This window comes from Salvelinus fontinalis, chromosome 26 (assembly GCF_029448725.1).
Source record: "Salvelinus fontinalis isolate EN_2023a chromosome 26, ASM2944872v1, whole genome shotgun sequence".
Lineage (NCBI taxonomy): Eukaryota > Metazoa > Chordata > Actinopteri > Salmoniformes > Salmonidae > Salvelinus > Salvelinus fontinalis.
The window spans coordinates 20,897,751-20,919,219 of NC_074690.1; the positions used below are offsets into that span (position 1 = coordinate 20,897,751).

A 21,469-nucleotide genomic window follows, 5' to 3' on the forward strand; every position below is an offset into this window, starting at 1 on the left:
TGTTTGTGTGTTCAATGTGTTTGTGTTTCTTTTGGGGGGGGGGCTCTGATTTGTGTGTTCCTGGCAAAACTCCCACTGAGAACAAGGTCCGCCTTCATAGTCATAGCTCATGCATGTCACTGTCACCATGACCACAGGAAAGGTAACAGGATCACACACACACACACACACACACACACACACACACACACACACACACACACACACACACACACACACACACACACACACACACACACACACACACACACACACACACACACACACACACACACACACACACACACACACACCAGGGGTGGTAAGGGAACAAGACAGGAAGGTTAAATATTTAATCATAGGATAGGAATAGTCTGAAAGTTCCAGATAGATATGTAAACAGCCTGCCCTTTCAGACTCCCTCCTACTTCCACTACACAAGGCCAAGGACGTCCCTTATCTTAAAGGTAAGATACCATAAACGTAACCACATGTAACATATGGATTTGCATTGGAATATGCATTAAAAGTCCCAATGCAGTTACACCTGACTTTTGTATTTGTTTTAGTTATTACATAAAACATAGAATCAGAATTCTGAAAGCTGGAAAAAAACAGGCAAGCCAGCCTATTCCCTATAATGTAAACTGTAACAGAAATAACTTCAAATGTATAACTTCAAATTAAACCAAATCGATTACACTCATGATTACTGGTTTAATTTTCCGGAACTTACAAGCAAATAATTTATGTATGTATTGTTACTTGCAAGGTTGTTAGCCAACTAGCCTGCTAACGTTACATTGCTATCAACACCTAGCTTACAGCTACATTAAAGTAAACCAAAGTTTTCTAAATATATAACGGCATCTAACCAGTTATCAAATAATGTTACTGGTATATGCAGTTATCTTAGCCAGCAAGCCACCCAGCTAAAGTTAGTCATTTTAGCCTGCTAGCTAACCAGATAACTAGCCAAACTAGCCAACCACCACAGCCTAGTAAGCCAGAGAACAACTAGTCTAGCACAGAAAAGAACTCGCATTCCAAATCCTGCCTTCCTGTAACGGTTGTTGTCGGGAGAAGGAGAAGACCAAGGTGCAGCGTGGTAAGTATTCATAATACTTTTAATAAATACGAATACTTGAACAAAAAACAACAAAACAACAAACAAACAGTTCTGCAAGGTGCAATTCACAAAACTACCCAAACACAGGCTACCTAAGTATGGTTCTCAATCAGAGACAACGATTGACAGCTGCCTCTGATTGGGAACCATACCAGGCCAAACACATATAAATACAACACACAGAACAAAACATAGAATGCCCACCCCAACTCACGCCCTGACCAACCAAAATAGAGACATAAAAAGGATCTCTGAGGTCAGGGCGTGACACTTCCACTGGTTATACTAAGCCACCAAAGCCCTCCTGGGTTAAATGATTACTGCATACAGTAGACGTGCGCAGGGTTCCCATGCTCGAAACTAATCGCTTCAACCTGACAAATCGTTCCGACTTCAAAGCTTGCTTCTCAATTTTGAGCCACAAATGAGTCATAACCCCGTCATTGTGGGTATTACTGCACTATGTGGGTATTACTGTATTAGCTACAAACAACGGAAAACTACTACAATATTATATATTTTTTAAATAAATAAAAAACTACTACAATACTCACTCGACTACCGAAACCAAATGCACAGGAGAAAAAGAGTTGCAGTTTTTCCGCATTATTTAATGTTTTTTTTCTTTGTATATGTACATAGTAGCTCACCAGAGCCAACACTTGGTTTGGAATGTAATTACATGCTAGCAAGGCTAGTAGCTACTAGCAGCCAGCTGGAACTAGCTAGGTAGCACCGGTTCTCCATATTTTATTTATTTTTTATTTCACCTTTATTTAACCAGGTAGGCTAGTTGAGAACAAGTTCTCATTTGAAACTGCGACCTGGCCAAGATAAAGCATAGCAATTTGACACATACAACAACACAGAGTTACACATGGAATAAACAAAAACATAGTCAATAATACAGTAGACAAAAATAAAAATAAAAGTATATATACAGTTAGTGCAAATGAGGTAAGATAAGGGAGTTAAGGCAATAAATAGGCCATGGTGGCAAAGTAATTACAATATAGCAATTAAACACTGGAATGGTGGATGTGCAGAAGACGAATGTGCAAGTATAGATACTGCGGTGCAAAGGAGCAAGATAAATAAATAAATACAGTATGGGAATGAGGTAGATAAATGGGCTGTTTACAGATGGGTTATGCTGGTGCTTAAAGCTAGAGAGGGAGATATGAGTCTCAAGCGTCACTGATTTTTGCAGTTCGTTCCAGTCATTGGCAGCAGAGAACTGGAAGGAAAGGCGGCCAAAGGAGGAATTGGCTTTGGGGTTGACCAGTGAGATATACCTGCTGGCGCGCGTGCTACGAGTGGGTCCTGCTATGGTGACCAGTGAGCTGAGATAAGGCGGGGCTTTACCTAGCAGAGACTTGTAGATAACCTGTAGCCAGTGGGTTTTGCGACGAGTATGAAGCGCGGGCCAACCAACAAGAGCGTACAGGTCGCAGTGGTGGGTAGTATATGGGGCTTTGGTGACAAAACGGATGGCACTGTGATAGACTGCATCCAATTTGTTGAGTAGAGTGTTGGAGGCTATTTTATAGATGACGTTGCCGAAGTCGAGGATCGGTAGGATGGTCAGTTTTACGAGGGTATGTTTGGCAGCATGAGTGAAAGATGCTTTGTTGCGATATAGGAAGCCGATTCTAGATTTAATTTTGGATTGGAGATGCTTAATGTGAGTCTGGAAGGAGAGTTTAAAGTCTAACCAGAAACCTAGGTAATTGTAGTTGTCCACGTATTCTAAGTCATAGCTGTCCAGAGTAGTGATGCTGGACGGATGGGCAGGTGCGGGCAGTGATCGATTGAATAGCATGCATTTAGTTTTACTTGCATTTAAGAACAGTTGGAGGCCCCGGAAGGCGAGTTGTACGGCATTGAAGCTCATCTGGAGGTTAGTTAACACAGTGTCCAAAGAGGGGCCAGAAGTATACAGAATGGTGTCGTCTGCGTAGAGGTGGATCAGAGAATCACCAGCAGCAAGAGCAACATCATTGATGTATACAGAGAAGAGAGTCGGCCCGAGAATTGAACCCTGTGGCACCCCCATAGAGACTGCCAGAGGTCCGGACAACAGGCCCTCCGATTTGACACACTGAACTCTATCAGAGAAGTAGTTGGTAAACCAGGCGAGGCAATCATTTGAGAACCCAAGGCTGTCGAGTCTGCCAATAAGAATGCGGTGATTGACAGAGTCGAAAGCCTTGGCCAGGTCGATGAATACGGCTGCACAGTAATGTCTCTTATCAATGGCGGTTATGATGTCGTTTAGGACCTTTAGCGTGGCGGAGGTACACCCATGACCAGCTCTGAAACCAGATTGCATAGCGGAGAAGGTACGATGGGATTCGAAATGGACGGTAATCTGTTTGTTAACTTGGCTTTCAAAGACCTTAGAAAGACAGGGTAGGATAGATATAGCTCGTAGCAGTTTGGGTCTAGAGTGTCACCCCCTTTGAAGAGGGGGATGACCGCGGCAGCTTTGCAATCTTTGGGAATCTCAGACGATACGAAAGAGAGGTTGAACAGGCTAGTAATAGGAGTTGCAACAATTTCGGCAGATCATTTTAGAAAGAGAGGGTCCAGATTGTCTAGCCCGGCTGATTTGTAGGGGTCCAGATTTAGCAGTTTTTTCAGAACATCAGTTATCTGGATTTGGGTGAAGGAGAAATGGTGGGTTGCTGTGGAGGGTGCCGAGCAGTTGACCGGGGTAGGGGTAGCCAGGTGGAAAGCATGGCCAGCCGTAGAGAAATGCTTATTGAAATTCTCAATTACAGTGGATTTATCGGTGGTAACAGTGTTTCCTAGCCTCAGAGCAGTGGGCAGCTGGGAGGAGGTGCTCTTAATCTCCATGGACTTTACAGTGTGCCAGAACTTTTTTGAGTTTGTACTACAGGATGCAAATTTCTGTTTGAAAAAGCTAGACTTAGCTTTCCTAACTGCCTGTGTATATTTGTTCCTAACTTCCCTGAAAAGTTGCATATCACGGGGGCTATTCGATGCTAATGCAGAATGCCACAGGATGTTTTTGTGCTGGTCAAGGGCAGACAGGTCTGGAGTGAACCAAGGACTATATCTATTCCTAGTTCAATTTTTTTTGAATGGGGCATGCTTATTTAATATAGTGAGGAAGGCACTTTTAAAGAATAACCAGGCATCCTCTACTGACGGGATGAGGTCAATATCCTTCCAGGATACCCCGGCCAGGTCGATTAGAAAGGCCTGCTCTCAGAAGTGTTTTAGGGAGCGTTTGACAGTGATGAGGGGTGGTCGTTTGGTCGCAGACCCATTACGGATGCAGGTAATGAGGCAGTGATCGCTGAGTTCTTGATCTGACGTTGAGAAATAGTGCATTGTGCGTAGTTCCTAAGATATCCGGAAATAAATTCAGAAATATGTAAAAACACTAAAACATAACTGTTTGTAGTTATAGGTTACCAGATTGTGACTACAACTAAGTTACTGAGTCTTTGACCACACTGTGTTGTTACTAGAAATTCATGCTTCCTACCCTTTAACAGGATCTTGCCAATCTATTTAGATAACGTAGAGTGTATTTAAAATATATATATATATTTAACCGTTATTTGACTAGGCAAGTCAGTTAGGATCAAATTCTTATTTACAATGACAGCCTAGGAACAGTCGGTTAACTGCCTTGATCAGGAGGAGAACGGCAGATTTTTACCTTGTCAGCTTGGGGATTCGATTCGGTTACTGACCTAGCACTCTAACCACTAGGCTACCCGCCTCTAATCACTAGGCTACCCGCCTCTAACCACTAGGCTACCCGCCTCTAACCACTAGGCTACCCGCCTCTAACCACTAGGCTACCCGCCTCTAACCACTAGGCTACCCGCCACCCCGTATTAGAATGTCATAGAGTGGAACTTTCAATGGTTGAAAGCAGGGATTGGAACCAGTTCAGGGTACACAACTGAAAACACATTTTTTTCAAGGAACAGAAATGGTTAATAACATTCTGTTACGTTCAAGGCCTTTTCTTCTATTCCGACAAAAAAAACGCCTATCCAAAGCCCTCACTCTGTCACTCAGAAAGTTAATCCAGTGTCTGACCTGCCAGCTGAAAATCTTTGCCTGTGTGTGCGCGTGTTTAGGCTACCTGCCCCTACCCCCAAGGAAGTATAGTATACTGTACTGCCGTTACCATAGTCTACTGTACTGAAGTTACCATAGTCTACTGTACTGAAGTTACCATAGTCTACTGTACTGAAGTTACCATAGGCTACTGTACTGAAGTTACCATAGTCTACTGTACTGACGTTACCATAGTCTACTGTACTGACGTTACCATAGTCTACTGTACTGACGTTACCATAGTCTACTGTACTGACGTTACCATAGTCTACTGTACTGGCGTTACCATAGGCTACTGTACTGAAGTTACCATAGTCTACTGTACTGACGTTACCATAGGCTACTGTACTGATGGCTACTGTACTGCCGTTACCATAGTCTACTGTACTGACGTTACCATAGTCTACTGTACTGACGTTTCCATAGTCTACTGTACTGACGTTTCCATAGACTACTGTACTGACGTTTCCATAGACTACTGTACTGACGTTACCATAGGCTACTGTACTGTCGTTACCATAGGCTACTGTACTGACGTTACCATAGGCTACTGTACTGACGTTACCATAGGCTACTGTACTGACGTTACCATAGGCTACTGTACTGACGTTACCATAGGCTACTGTACTGACGTTACCATAGTCTACTGTACTGGCGTTACCATAGTCTACTGTACTGACGTTTCCATAGTCTACTGTACTGACGTTTCCATAGACTACTGTACTGACGTTTCCATAGACTACTGTACTGACGTTACCATAGGCTACTGTACTGTCGTTACCATAGGCTACTGTACTGATGGCTACTGTACTGACGTTTCCATAGGCTACTGTACTGACGTTACCATAGGCTACTGTACTGGCGTTACCATAGGCTACTGTACTGACGTTACCATAGACCACTGTACTGACGTTACCATAGTCTACTGTACTGACGTTACCATAGACTACTGTACTGACGTTTCCATAGTCTACTGTACTGACGTTACCATAGTCTACTGTACTGACGTTACCATAGTCTACTGTACTGACGTTACCATAGCCTACTGTACTGACGTTTCCATAGTCTACTGTACTGACGTTACCATAGGCTACTGTACTGACGTTACCATAGACCACTGTACTGACGTTACCATAGTCTACTGTACTGGCGTTACCATAGTCTACTGTACTGACGTTACCATAGTCTACTGTACTGGCGTTTCCATAGTCTACTGTACTGACGTTTCCATAGTCTACTGTACTGACGTTACCATAGTCTACTGTACTGACGTTACCATAGCCTACTGTACTGACGTTTCCATAGTCTACTGTACTGACGTTACCATAGGCTACTGTACTGACGTTACCATAGACCACTGTACTGACGTTACCATAGTCTACTGTACTGGCGTTACCATAGTCTACTGTACTGACGTTACCATAGGCTACTGTACTGACGTTACCATAGGCTACTGTACTGACGTTACCATAGTCTACTGTACTGGCGTTACCATAGGCTACTGTACTGGCGTTACCATAGGCTACTGTACTGGCGTTACCATAGTCTACTGTACTGACGTTACCATAGGCTACTGTACTGGCGTTACCATAGGCTACTGTACTGACGTTACCATAGACCACTGTACTGACGTTACCATAGTCTACTGTACTGGCGTTACCATAGTCTACTGTACTGACGTTACCATAGGCTACTGTACTGACGTTACCATAGGCTACTGTACTGACGTTACCATAGGCTACTGTACTGGCGTTACCATAGACTACTGTACTGACGTTACCATAGACTACTGTACTGACGTTACCATAGTCTACTGTACTGACGTTACCATAGTCTACTGTACTGACGTTACCATAGTCTACTGTACTGACGTTACCATAGTCTACTGTACTGGCGTTACCATAGGCTACTGTACTGGCTTTACCATAGGGTACTGTACTGACGTTACCATAGTCTACTGTACTGGCGTTACCATAGTCTACTGTACTGGCGTTACCATAGACTACTGTACTGACGTTACCATAGGCTACTGTACTGACGTTACCATAGTCTACTGTACTGGCGTTACCATAGGCTACTGTACTGGCGTTACCATAGGCTACTGTACTGACGTTACCATAGGCTACTGTACTGGCGTTACCATAGGCTACTGTACTGGCGTTACCATAGGCTACTGTACTGGCGTTACCATAGTCTACTGTACTGGCGTTACCATAGACTACTGTACTGACGTTACCATAGGCTACTGTACTGACGTTACCATAGTCCACTGTACTGACGTTAAAATATGCTAATGTACTGACGTTACCATAGGCTACTGTACTGGCGTTACCATTGTCTACTGTACTGACGTTACCATAGGCTACTTTACTGGCGTTACCATAGTCTACTGTACTGGCGTTACCATAGTCCACTGTACTGACGTTACCATAGACTACTGTACTGACGTTACCATAGGCTACTGTACTGACGCTACCATAGACTACTGTACTGACGTTACCATTGGCTACTGTACTGACGTTACCATAGACTACTGTACTGACGGCTACTTTACTGACGTTACCATAGGCTACTGTACTGACGTTACCATAGTCCACTGTACTGACGTTACCATAGACTACTGTACTGGCGTTACCATAGACTACTGTACTGATGGCTACTTTACTGACGTTACCATAGGCTACTGTACTGATGGCTACTTTACTGACGTTACCATAGGCTACTGTACTGACGGTTACTTTACTGACGTTACCATAGGCTACTGTACTGACGTTACCATAGGCTACTGTACTGAAGTTACCATAGACTATTGTACTGGCGTTACCATTGACTACTGTACTGACGGCTACTTTACTGACGTTACCATAGCCTACTGTACTGACGTTACCATAGTCTACTGTACTGGCGTTACCATAGTCTACTGTACTGGCGTTACCATAGTCTACTGTACTGGCGTTACCATAGGCTACTGTACTGACGTTACCATAGTCTACTGTACTGACGTTACCATAGTCTACTGTACTGGCGTTACCATAGACTACTGTACTGACGTTACCATATGCTACTGTACTGACGTTACCATAGTCTACTGTACTGGCGTTACCATAGTCTACTGTACTGGCGTTACCATAGACTACTGTACTGACGTTACCATAGGCTACTGTACTGACGTTACCATAGTCTACTGTACTGACGTTACCATAGACTACTGTACTGGCGTTACCATAGACTACTGTACTGACGTTACCATAGACTACTGTACTGGCGTTACCATAGACTACTGTACTGATGGCTACTTTACTGACGTTACCATAGGCTACTGTACTGATGGTTACTTTACTGACGTTACCATAGGCTACTGTACTGACGGTTACTTTACTGACGTTACCATAGGCTACTGTACTGACGTTACCATAGGCTACTGTACTGACGTTACCATAGGCTACTGTACTGACGTTACCATAGGCTACTGTACTGATGGCTACTGTACTGACGTTACCATAGGCTACTGTACTGATGGCTACTTTACTGATGTTATCATAGGCTACCGTACTGACGGTACCATAGGCTACTGTACTGATGTTACCATAGGCTACTTTAGGGGTTCCCAAACTTTTTCACTCTGGGTCCCCCTTCCAGCATTGGGGAACATGTAGCGCCCCCTGCGCGTGCATGAGCCCCGTCTATTTTTATGTGCACAAGCACTGTTCATGATAAACTGTTCACACCCGTCTTGTTGGTGGAGAGAATTGTGCCGGTTTAAAGCTAATTTTCTTGCAATTCTATACATTTCGCCATGTCTAATGTATGTTGAAGCATGCATGAGAGCATCAGCTGTTACCCGGATGACTGTGTGATCATCCTCTCCGTAGCCGATGTGACTAAGACCTTTAAACAGGTCAACATTCACAAGGCCGCTGGGCCAGACGGATTACTAGGACGTGTATTCTGAGCATTTGCGGACCAACTGGCAAGAGTCTTTACTGACATTTTCAACCTGTCCCTGACTGAGTCTGTAATACCAACATGTTTCAAACAGACCACCATCGTCCCTGTGCACAAGAACATTAAGGTAAGCTGCCTAAATGACTAACGACGTCTATAGCCATGAAGTGCTTTGAATGGCTGGTCATAGCCATGAAGTGCTTTGAATGGCTGGTCATAGCTCACATCAACATCATTATCCCAGAAACCCTAGACCCACTCCAATTTGCATACCGCCCTAACAGATCCACAGATGATGCAATCTCTATTGCACTCAACACTGCCCTTTCCCACCTGGACAAAAGGAACACCTATGTGAGAATGTTATTCATTGACTACAGCTCAGCGTTCAACACCATTATGCCCTCAAAACTCATCACCAAGCTAAGGACCCTGGGACGAAACACCTCCCTCTGCAACTGGATCATGGACTTCCTGACGGGCTGCCCCCAAGTAGTAAGGGTAGGTAAAAACACATCCGCCACACTGATCCTCAACACGGGGGCCCTCAGGGGTGCGTGCTCAGTCCCCTCCTCTACTCCCTGTTCACTCATGACTGCATGGCCAGGCATGACTCCAACACCATCATCAAGTTTGTCGATGACACAACAGTGGTAGGCCTGATCACCAACAACGATGAGACAGCCTATAGGGAGGAGGTCAGAGACCTGGCCATGTGGTGCCAGGAAAACAACCTCTCCCTCAACGTGATCAGGACAAAGGAGATGATTGTGGACTACAGGAAAAAGAGGGCCGAGCACGCCCCATTCTAATCGACGGGGCTGCAGTGGAGCAAGTTGAGAGCTTCAAGTTTCTTGGTGTCCACATCACCAACAAACTATCATGGTCCAAACACACTAAGACAGTCGTGAAGAGGGCACGACAAAGCCTATTCCCCCTCAGGAGACTGAAAAGATTTGGCATGGGTCCTCAGATCCTCAAAAGGTTCTACAGCTGCACCATCGAGAGCATCCTGACTGGTTGAATCACTGCCTGGCCTCCGACCGCAAGGCACTACAGAGGGTAGTGCGTACGGCCCAATACATCACTGGGGCCAAGCTTCCTGCCATCCAGGAGCTCTATACCAGGTGGTGTCAGAGGAAGGCCCTAAAAATGGTCAAAGACTCCAGCCACCCTAGTCATGGACTGTTCTCTCTGCTACCGCACGGCAAGCGGTACCGGAGCGCAAAGTCTAGGTTCAAAAAGCTTCTACTCCCAAGCCATAAGACCCCTGAACAGCTAATCAAAGGGCTACCCAGACTCCTCTTTTACACTGCTGCTACTCTCTGTTTATTATCTATGCATAGTCACTTTAACTCTACCTACATGTACATATTACCTCAATTACCTCGACTAACCAGTGCCCCTGCACATTGACTCTGTACCGATACCCCTGTATATAGCTTCGCTATTATTTTACTGCTGTTGTTTCATTATTTGTTACCTTTATTTTCAATTTTCTTACTTAAAACCTGTTATGGCTGCACGCTGAATATTGAAAAAACTGGAAAATGTGTGCACATTTTCAAACGGCCTCCTAAGAAACTTTTTATTTTCCAATATGCATATATTTACTACTGTTGGATAGATAACAGTCTGTAGTTTCTAAAAAGGTTTGAATTGTTTCTCTAAGTCGAACAGAAATATTTTTACAGCCATTTTCCCAGCCGAATTGGGTTTTCCAAAATGCGATGTGTCTCTTTAAGACCTTCTCTATAAAAGGCCATTTGACTTGGGACGATAGAGACACGTCACAGGCGTTCTTCAGACTGTAATGCGGAAGTGAGAATTGAAAGGAGTCGAATATCTCGTCCCTGGACTGAATAACACAACTTCTTGTGAGACCTGCGCAGTTAAAAAAAAAATCCGGGCGCGAAGGATAATTTGGGCTCGGCTTCTGGAACAAGGTAGATAACGTTGAATATGATGCCTGACTACGATATTATTTGATACATGTCACAAAATCATCCTAAAGTATGTTTTTTCAATATACTTTAACACTTTTCTTTAATCTTATTTTTTCTTAAAACTTCTTAAACCATTGTTGCTTAAGGGCTTGTAAGTAAGCATTTCACTGTAAGGTCTACTACACCTGTTTAATTCGGTGCATGTGACAAATAACATTTGATTTGATAACAGCCTAGAGAGAACTGCTAATTCAGCCAAAACATGATGCACATCTTGTTGAATAGCCAACAATTACAACTAAATTAAACTTCTCCCACAAAAGATAAAAGATAGAGAGGATGAATCTACATGAATCTCAAATTTGATACATTTTTAAAATGGAAGACTTGAATACCTGTTACAGTGGTCACCAACCGGTCGATCACCAAGCCATTCCTAGTCGATCACCAAACATTTCTGTAAAAAAACAACGATAAAGCCTTGCCTTCCTATTTTTTTTTCTTTTCGCTATGTTGGCGGTAGGTGCACTTGATTCAGCAGCCCTGTTGGCGGTAGGTGCACTTGATTCAGCAGCCCTGTTGGCGGTAGGTGCACTTGATTCAGCAGCCCTGTTGGCTGTAGGTGCACTTGAACTTAAGTTCATGTTTAAGTTGTTATTCAGCACTGTCAACAATTTGTCAACAGTTTTATAAGACATAAAATGCATGTTCTCCGTAATTCCACTCACGCTACAACCAGCACTGCAGCTGCAATGAATGAGTATAGTAAAGTGTTTTGATAAGCTTGCTTTGTTAAAACTTGTTAGGGCTAGGGTCGTTTTTCTGAATTTCCACCTGACTGACGTGCCCAAAGTAAACTGCCTTGTTACTCTGGCCCTGAAGCCAGGATATGCATATAATTGGTAACATTGGAAAGAAGATACTCTGAAGTTTGTATACATTTTAAAATAATGTAGGAGACTATAACACAATAGATAAGGTAGGAGAAAATCCAAAGAAAAACCAACCAGAATTTTTATTTTTGAGAGCCCATGCTCTTCCATTATAACGTATAGGGACTAAGTTAAATCCAGCTCCCAGATTGCAATTCCTATGGCTGACATTAGATGTCAACAGTCTTTGTTCAAGGTTTCAGGCTTGTTTCTTCCAAAACAAGAAAGAATTCTGGGTTGTGATACAGGAACACAGAGCTGGAAATCAGTCTGTGTGCGCACGATGAAGAGGATGCGCACCTGCTAATATCACTTTTCTATTGAACATACCTCTTTCCGTATGAAATATTATAGTTTAATTACATTTTAGGGTACCTGAAGATTAAATAGAAACGTATTTTGACTTGCTTTAACAAAGTTTAGCGGTAGCTTTTTGGATTCCTTTCTCTGCATGTTGAATGAATGGATTACTCAAATCGATGGCACCAACTAAACTGACTTTTGGGATATAAAGAAGGATTTTATCTAACAAAACGACACTACATGTTGTAGCTGGGACCCTTTGGATTGCAAATCAGAGGAAGATTTTCAAAAAGTAATATTCAATCGCTATTTGTGAATTTATGAAACCTGTGCTGGTAGAAAAATATTTTGATGTGGGGGGCCGTCCTCAAACAATCGCATGGCATGCTTTCGCTGTAAAGCCTATTCTAAATCGGACAATACAGTTAGATTAACAAGAATGTACGCTTTTAACCGATATAAGATACTTGTATGTACTTAAATGTTTAATATCCATAATTTATTTATTTGAATAGTGTCACGCCCTGGCCTTAGTTATCTTTGTTTTCTTTATGATTTTAGTTAGGTCAGGATGTGACATGGGGGATGTATGTGTTTTTGTAATGTCTAGGGGTTTTTGTATGTTTATGGGGGCAGTGTCTAGTATAGGTGATTGTATGTCTATGGCTGCCTAGATTGGTTCTCAATTAGAGGCAGCTGTTGTTCATTGTCTCTGATTGAGAGCCATATTTAGGCAGCCATATTCATTGGGTATTTCGTGGGTAATTGTCTATGTCTATGTTGCATGTTAGCACTTAGTTTGTATAGCTTCACGTTCGTCGTTTTGTTAGTTTGTAAAAGTGTTTGTTTCGTCTTCATTGTATTAAAGAAGATGTATTTATATCACGCTGCGCCTTGGTCCACTCTTTCACCTCACGACGATCGTGACAAATAGCCTTGATAGCTGTGATTAATTATTTGAATTGCGCGCCCTCCAATTTCACCAGAAGTTGTTGACAGGTGTCCCGCTGACGGGTTTTAGTAAGAAGTTTTAATAAAGGAATATTTTACTTTCTCTGGTCATAGGAGTAACAACATGAATTGGTGCATGAGGCAGAAATAATGCAATGCGACTTAAGTTTCACCATCAGCTGGAAGACTGTCTCCTTTTCTCAGTGGAGGAAGGGAGAGAGGAGGGACTGTGAGTCGGGTGAGAGGCAGCCTCACCGCTGCTCCCTCCCTCACCTCAGACTGACCATCAGATGCAGAAAAAAAGTGAATTATTTTGCTCACTCAGCTGTGCCTCACAAGAAATACAACAAATGATCTATTACCAATGTCTTCATACACCTAAATTGTGGTAATATAATTTCAAAATGGTCAGAGGAACCACATTGGCAGGGAAATTCAAGTATTCATAGTCAATGATCATGCATTGGGCCTATAGCCTACTGCACAAACCGCATTGCTATATAACTGTTTTTAATTGGATAATGTTGAGTAAGCTTAGTTTTTTAAAGTCATGCAACAACAACAAAAATCTGAGTGGTAGATCTTGGCTTGCATTTTGACTCAGAAAGTGATCTTGACTCCAATGCTTCCCACAGTTGTGTCAAGTCGGTTGGATGTCCTTTGACCATTCTTGACACACACAGGAAACTGTTGAGCGTGAAAAAACAGCAGGGTTGCAGTTCTTGACACAAACCGGAGCACCTGGCACCTACTACCATACCCTGTTCAAAGGCACTTAAATCTTTTGTCTTATCCATTCACCCTCTGATTGGCACACATACCCAATCCATGTCTCAAGGCTTAAAAATCCTTTAACCTGTCTTCCCCTTCATCTACTCTGATTGAAATGGATTTAATAAGTGACATCAATAAGGGATCATAGCTTTCACCTGGTCGTCTATGTCATGGAAAGAGCAGGTGTTCTTTATGTTTTGTCCACTCAGTGTAAATCTTTTAGTATTTTGATTTGGTTTGATTTGGTGGAGATAGACACAGTCGCCATACTAAAGTGGCATCTGTGACTTCTAAAACAGATGTGTAACAGTGTGTAATAGAGTAATAGTATTGCAATAATGTTTAATAGTGTTTGTGTAATAGCTTTGTTATAGTGTGTAATAGCTTTGTAATAGTGTTTGTGTAATAGCTTTGTTATAGTGTGTAATAGCTTTGTAATAGTGTGTAATAGTTGTGTAATAGTGTCTGTGAGAAAAAGAATCCTGGCTCCAAGCTCACTGTGGACACTGAATTGGCAGATGGCTCCCTAGACATGTGGTCTGAAGGCTACCTTGGGCATTCCCTGACCCTTGACAGTCAAAGGGAGAAAAAATGGTTCACACCATGTGCGACACACAAAGCCTCAAGACTGGTTCTTTGTGTGGGTTTGCAATTCAATTCCTATGTCTTTGAGCTGAGGACAACACACAAAAACACAGAGGGTGATTCTAGTTTCATCAAAGGGTAGTAGTGGTAGGCGACATACACAGGGCCTACTACTAAATAGTGAATAGGCCAGCGGAGAGACCCTGTAAACCGTACTGCAGAGGATTTAGATGCTGCCTACTCAACTTAAATTCTGGTCATGGTTAGGATGCCCCAAGACCGTGTGACTTTCAAAATGCTCTGTTTGCTAGTTTTATGTACCCTGAAAGCTGGGGTGGGAAGATGTTTTGTTAGGACTTAACTCTCTCATTCCAAATCCAATGAGGATGCTGTGCTGACCACAGATGCGAATGATGTTCAGCAGCATCCTTTGTGTTTTAAGCTATTATTTCTAATTAATGGTGATAAACATATAGGCCTCTTTTACTAGGCTATGGATTTGAGAGACACCTACCCAGTGGGACCCATCATTCAGGGCAAGTGGGGCAGAGCCCCGCCTGTTTTGAGACCCACCTGTTTAGCTAAAAAAATATGTAAAAAAATAATGGGTTGCCTGTTTTGCATGTTATTTTGGCATTAATATGTGTCACATAACAGTTCGCAAACGATGTAAAAACTAAATAATTCAGTTAATAAAGCTGCATACAAACATGGTCTCTTTTTTTGCTTTCTTGAGTAAGGCCTTCTTGAGTAAGGCAGCTCCAAAATGCATGTGTTTTAGCCTAGCTCAGTGATTTGGCCACAAGAAGGACAGCCACGCCAACTTCCTGTTTAAGCTAGCACAGCAGGTGAGTCCAAAAATGTATTTTATGCTGCTGCATAAATGGTGTAATATTCTGTAGCTAAGAAAGTAATACTAAGTGCATGTTGTGTAGTAAGCTGTTAGTAGCCCATGTGCCTCGCCCTAATAATTTGGTCCCTTTCCCCCTCATAACTCAGCCTACTGTTCTGACTTGGTGGTGCACATGTAGTCTATAGCCTGTTTTAGAGAAATGTCATCATCAAATATTGTAAGAGCTTTCATTGGCTGCTATCATTGGCTGCTTATATGCCCCCTTTATTTATCCTACGGTTCTGACTTGGTGTACTGGGAGAATACTGTAAGAAGGGCCCATGTTCTGAATTATTTTGCTGTACATTTCAGTACTGAACAAATAGTTATTGACTATGATAGTCCTAGCTCGGATTGCCTCTTATCCGCTCGTTGTTCCCTTATGCCATAGTTTGTACATCTCAATTGTCAGTAGAAACCACATTTGTTTAAGTCATATCAGTTATGTTTTTTTTAAAGGCAGTAAAGGAGGCTGAATGAACTGTTTCGCTGCCAGACAAGGCTCCGCTGATAGCCAGGTGTAGCGGTGGTAAGGATTCACTCCATGGTGCTGAAAAGAAAGCGCTGCTTTTGGGACAGCTTTATGTAGGCCCTAACAGTTTTAGTGCAATTAATGTATTGCTTAGTGTTGTGAAGTGGCTGCATCTAAAAACATTTGGGGAGTTTGCCCCATCAAGATTTACATGCTTAAAATCGTCACTGCACCTACCTCACCACCGTGACCGTCAAATATCCCGAATATAGACGGGTGACTCTTGTTGGTGATGTCGGTGAGTACCTCGAATCGGTCCTCCATGTGGTCGCGCCGCCCCTGAATGGAGTACACTGCTACATTGTTGTTTTTGAAGTCCCAAGTTTTGGAGAACTCCGCATCTAGGACATTCAGGCCCCCCAACCTGTCGTTTTGCATCATCTCCGCCACTTTCCCCTTCACCATGTTCACGGCATCCCGGCTGGACTTGACGATGGTCTTCACCTCGTCCGTGTGGAAGAAGTAACTCCATAAGGCCAAGCTAATGCATAGCAGAAACAATGTCTCTGGCCTGAGGAGGAAATAACGCATGATCCGACCCAAAAGAGACAGCAGCGTCATTGTGTCTCCTATCATCACACGCAAGAAAACTGTTGACGGTTGCCCCTCTCGTCCAGGTCAATTCACTCCATTATATCCGTTCAAGGGAAAAATGTAAAACGTCCACCATCAATGTTTGATGTCAGAACTGCTATAAATATATCAAACTGGCTTTAAATTGTCAATGCAGGCTATTCCCAGCCTTAACGCGCAGCGGAATGTAACACTGAAGAGCGAATGACGAAAGCGGGCAGAGTCATTGACTTGAAAGACACAAGTGAGACTGTCTTGGCTCGCGAAATAACAGCTGGAGCACGAGGATTCGCCGACAAAACTCGTTATGAAGTCGCTGTCGTCTGTAGCCCATTGTAGGCTTCGCGAATAATGGGAGACGACTCACCGGAATGTGAGGAGGAGTTGTCACCCGGGGCATAGTAGGAGTTTCAGTTTCGGTGGCCTGTTTTTGCGGTGACCCCGTTTTTTGTGTGGGAAACGCTCCCATTGAGTCTCTACTCACCCGCATCAACAACAACCCCCTTGCGCACCCCCAGTGATGACAGTGTGCGCAGCTGCTGCAGAACGTCCTATGATGGATCATGATCACAACAGCTGCAGCAAGCGAGGGTGTTTATAATAGTCTTAATATTCAGGATTTGTTATGTAGGTCTGTCTATAGCTTTCCTCTCTGCACATTTTATTATCAAATGTATTTTTTTTTATTATTAGGCCTATTAAGCATATTCCACTGGTATCAGTTGTTAGTATTAGGATGGAACAAAAGCCTGCACGCCCACCATAGGCTGTCCGGGAAACGGTTGGTGACCATTGAATAGCCACTAACCTATAAACAGCACCCAAAGCACAACACGAAGAATATTGTAGCCCTCTGGCGGCTGACTCCAGTCCTATTTGATATTTTATTTATTTAACTAGGCAAGTCAGTTAAGAACTAAAGAACAAATTATTATTTACAATGACGACCTAGGAACAGTGGGTTAACTGCCTTGTTCAGGGGCAGAAGGACATATTTATACTTTGTCAGCTCAGGGATTCGATCTAGCAACCTCGCCCAGCGCTCTAACCACTAGGTTACTTGCCGCACTACAATTGAGATGAAACAGAACTGGTCCCACTTTAAAGCCTATGTATTTACATCGCAATTACATAGACACATACATTGCATATTGTTACATAACTCTTATAACTTATATACCAGTTTGTGGTTTGCACAATTTCAAAGATTTGCAAATAAGCTCACAGTGGAAATAACTAACCTAACCAATCATTCTCAAGTAAAGGGAGGTCTTACCACAGCTAATTTAACTATTCTAATAAACATTAAAAAAATAATTCTGTACTTCCACAAACTGCAAACAAATTGTCACAGGCTAATGTACTATGCAACAATGTGACTGTGAACCTACACATTGTAATACTGGCCTATGCACCATGTGAATATAGTCTCTGAAACATAGACCTAGGAGCAACAGGAACATTGGTACATTGTTTTGGGAGGCAACCCCGTCTGTCTAGAGAGACTAATGTGAAAACACACTTTTTAGCACCAACACGTAATCTTATATGGGACCACATTATTAGGAAACTGTCATTGACATATTGGGGTGTCAAACTCAATTCCTAGAGGACAATTTTACACCACACAGTGGTCACACAGGCATATTAATCAGACATTCTCATTTGCAAGAATAACATCTTTAGGCAAGAGGCTCTACATATCAAATGTGAGCCTAGATTTTTTTGATAAAGGTCCCTCAATGTTAACTTCCTTCCTTTGGTCTAACTTATTCTCTCCCTCTCTGTTGCTTGAAGAACATAATTCCGGAAAGCCAAAATTGCATTATTTTGTTTAATATGTTTGGGCCTACCCCCACCTTGTAGTACATGGCTAGTAGACATTCAGAGACTGTAGTAAAAAAGCACATTGGGAATGTGATTAAAAATCCATGTAGGCCGACCCAAGGCTGGTACAAAAAATGTCTTACCCCAGGAGACTTCACCAGGTGACTATCCCATGAAATATATAGAAAAAGGAGCACTCTGTGTCAGCATTGATCATGAGTTTATTCATGGGACAAACAAGTCATATAGGAGGCTTTCATCTGAGTCTTAAATAGGACCATAGATATAGAACATAGGAACATAAACAGTGCATTCGGAAAGTATTCAGACCCCATGACTTTTTACACATTTTGTTACGTTGCAGCCTTATTCTAATTTTTTTTTTTTTTTTTAAAAGGTCATCAATCTACACACAATACCCTATAATGACAAAGTGAAAACAGGCTTATAAAAATGTTATCCAATTTATATAAATACCCCAGAAATACCTTATTTACATAAGTATTCAGACCCTTTGCTATGAGACTCGAAATTGAGTTCATGTGCATCCTGTTTCCATTGATCATCCTTGAGATGTTTCTACAACTTCATTGGAGTCCACCTGTGGTAAATCCAATTGATTTGACATGATTTATAAAGGCACCCACCTGTCTATGTAAGGTCCCACAGTTGACAATGCATGTCACAGCAAAAACCAAGCTATGAGGTCGAAGGAATTGTTCGTAGAGCTCCAAGACAGGATTGTGTCAAGGCACAATCCAATTGATTGGACAGGATTTGGAAAGGCACCCACCTGTCTATGTAAGGTCCCACAGTTGACAATGCATATCACAGCAAAAACCAAGCTATGAGGTCGAAGGAATTGTTCGTAGAGCTCCGAGACAGGATTGTGTCAAGGCACAGATCTGGGGAAGGGTACAAAAACATTTCTGCAGCATTGACGGTCCCCAAGGACACAGTGTCCTCAATCATTCTTAAGTGGAAGAAGTTTGGAACCACCAAGACTCTTCCTAGAGCAATTTGGGGAGAAGGGCCTTGGTCAAAGAGGTGACCAAGAACCCGATGTTCACTCTGACAGAGCTCCAGAGTTCCTTTGTGGAGATGGGAGAACCTTCCAGAAGGACAACCATCTCTGCAGCACTCCACCAATCAGGCCTTTATGGTAGAGTGGCCAGATGGAAGCCACTCCTCAGTAAAAGGTACATGACAGCCTGCTTGGAGCTTGCCAGAAGGCACCTAAAGGACTCTCAGACCATGAGAAACAAGATTCTCTGGCCTGATGAAACCAAGATTGAAAAACTTTGGCCTAGATGCCAAGCGTCACGTCTGGAGGAAACCTGGCACCATCCCTATGGTGATGCATGGTGGTGGCAGCATCATGCTGTGGGAATGTTTTTCAGCAGCAGGGACTGGGAGACTAGTCAGGATCAAGGAAAAAATGAACAGAGCAAAGTACAGAGAGATCCTTGATGAAAACCTGCTCAAGAGAGATCAAGACCTCAGACTGGGATGAAGGTTCACCTTCCAACAGGAAAACGACCCTAACCACACAGCCAAGACAATGCAGGAGTGGCTTCGGGACAAGTCTCTCAATGTCTCTCAATGATCTGCAGAGAAGAATGGGAGAAACTCCCCAAATACAGGTGTGCCAAACTTGTAGTGGCATACCCAAGAAGACTTGAGGCTGTAATCGCTGCCAAAGGTGCTACAACAAAGTAAAGGGTCAGAAAAGCTCATGGAAATGTGATATTTAAAAAACATATATTTTTTTATATAATAAAGGTGAAATAAAAAATAAAAATAAATATTTGCAAATAATTCTAAAAACCTGATTTTGTTTTGTCATTATGGGGTATTGTGTGTAGATTGATGAGGAATAAAAACTATTTAATCAATTTTAGAATGAGGCTGTAATGTAACAAAATGTGGAAAAAGTCAAGGGGTCTGAATACTTTATATATATGGTATATCTCTATGTGTAGGACCCTGTCATGGGGCACCTATACAGCCTCAGAAGGGTGTGTTGTGTACCTATAGAGGAGGTGGTGTTGGTTTCACTGACCAGGCCACAGCGCAGCATGCCAGTGGGCTCAATTGTCCAACTTCAAGCCACACCCAACGAGTGTCAAGGTAGAAAGTGGACATAATGCCCTCTGAGAGGAGTTGTAAAAGTCAGCAGTACTGGAGCTAGACAGCCCGTCGTGCCACTTTGTGGACAACGACTCCCACTGCTAGGGCGGAGAGACATGTATCTTGGCAGTATATCCATAATCTTTGGTTTCCTAAAGGTTGGTAGGATGTTGCATCAAGGTGGTCACTGGTCATGGAGGCTCGTTTGAGACATTTATCCCTTGTGTTTATCCCTTGTGTTGTGTTTAGGACCCTTCCACTTTAAGGTGGTGTCAGCGTGGTGTGGTCGTCCTGACGCCTGAGCGTACAGGTCCAGCCTCCATCTCATATAGGGTATGATGTATGATGATATAGGGTGATGCCCAGTTAAATAAATACATAAGTTGTATTACTAACTCTGTGGTGTGTCTGTGTTTGTGGCAGCCATATATAAAAAACCAGCCAACTGTATATTATCCGTGTCGTCGTTCAGCCACGACACGGTGAAACATAAGAAATGACCGTTTTTAATGTACCGTTGGTAGGATACTCTCAAACGGAGCTCTTCCAGTTTATTCTCCAGTGATTGCAAGTTGGCCAATAGAACGGAGTGTAGAGACGGGTTACCCACTCGCCGACGAACTCTCACAAGGCACCTGGATCTGCACCCCTGTATCTCCGTCTTTTCTTCACGCGAAAGATAGGGATTTGTGCCTGGTCTCGGAGAAGCAGTATATCCTTCGCGTCAGACTCATTAAATAAAAAATCTTTGTCCAGTTTGAGGTGAGTAATTCCTGTTCTGATATCCTGAAGCATCATATCACAGAGACACAATGCAAAAGGAAAGAACGTCCTGTGTTGTATGTTATCCTAGAGCTTCATTACCAT

The 21,469-nt window shown here is 42.8% G+C and overlaps 1 protein-coding gene across 1 annotated transcript in view; it reads right to left on the reverse strand.

Annotated features, from left to right (window-relative positions):
- The window catches only part of LOC129823892 (protein phosphatase 1L-like), a 29,553-nt gene extending 12,375 nt beyond the window's left edge, over positions 1–17,178 (reverse strand). Inside the window, exon 1 of the mRNA XM_055882968.1 lies at positions 16,250–17,178. Coding sequence (XP_055738943.1) covers positions 16,250–16,648 — 399 coding nt within the window. The 5' untranslated portion in view covers positions 16,649–17,178. The remainder of the gene's footprint in view (positions 1–16,249) is intronic.
- Positions 17,179–21,469: the final 4,291 nt, after the last annotated feature.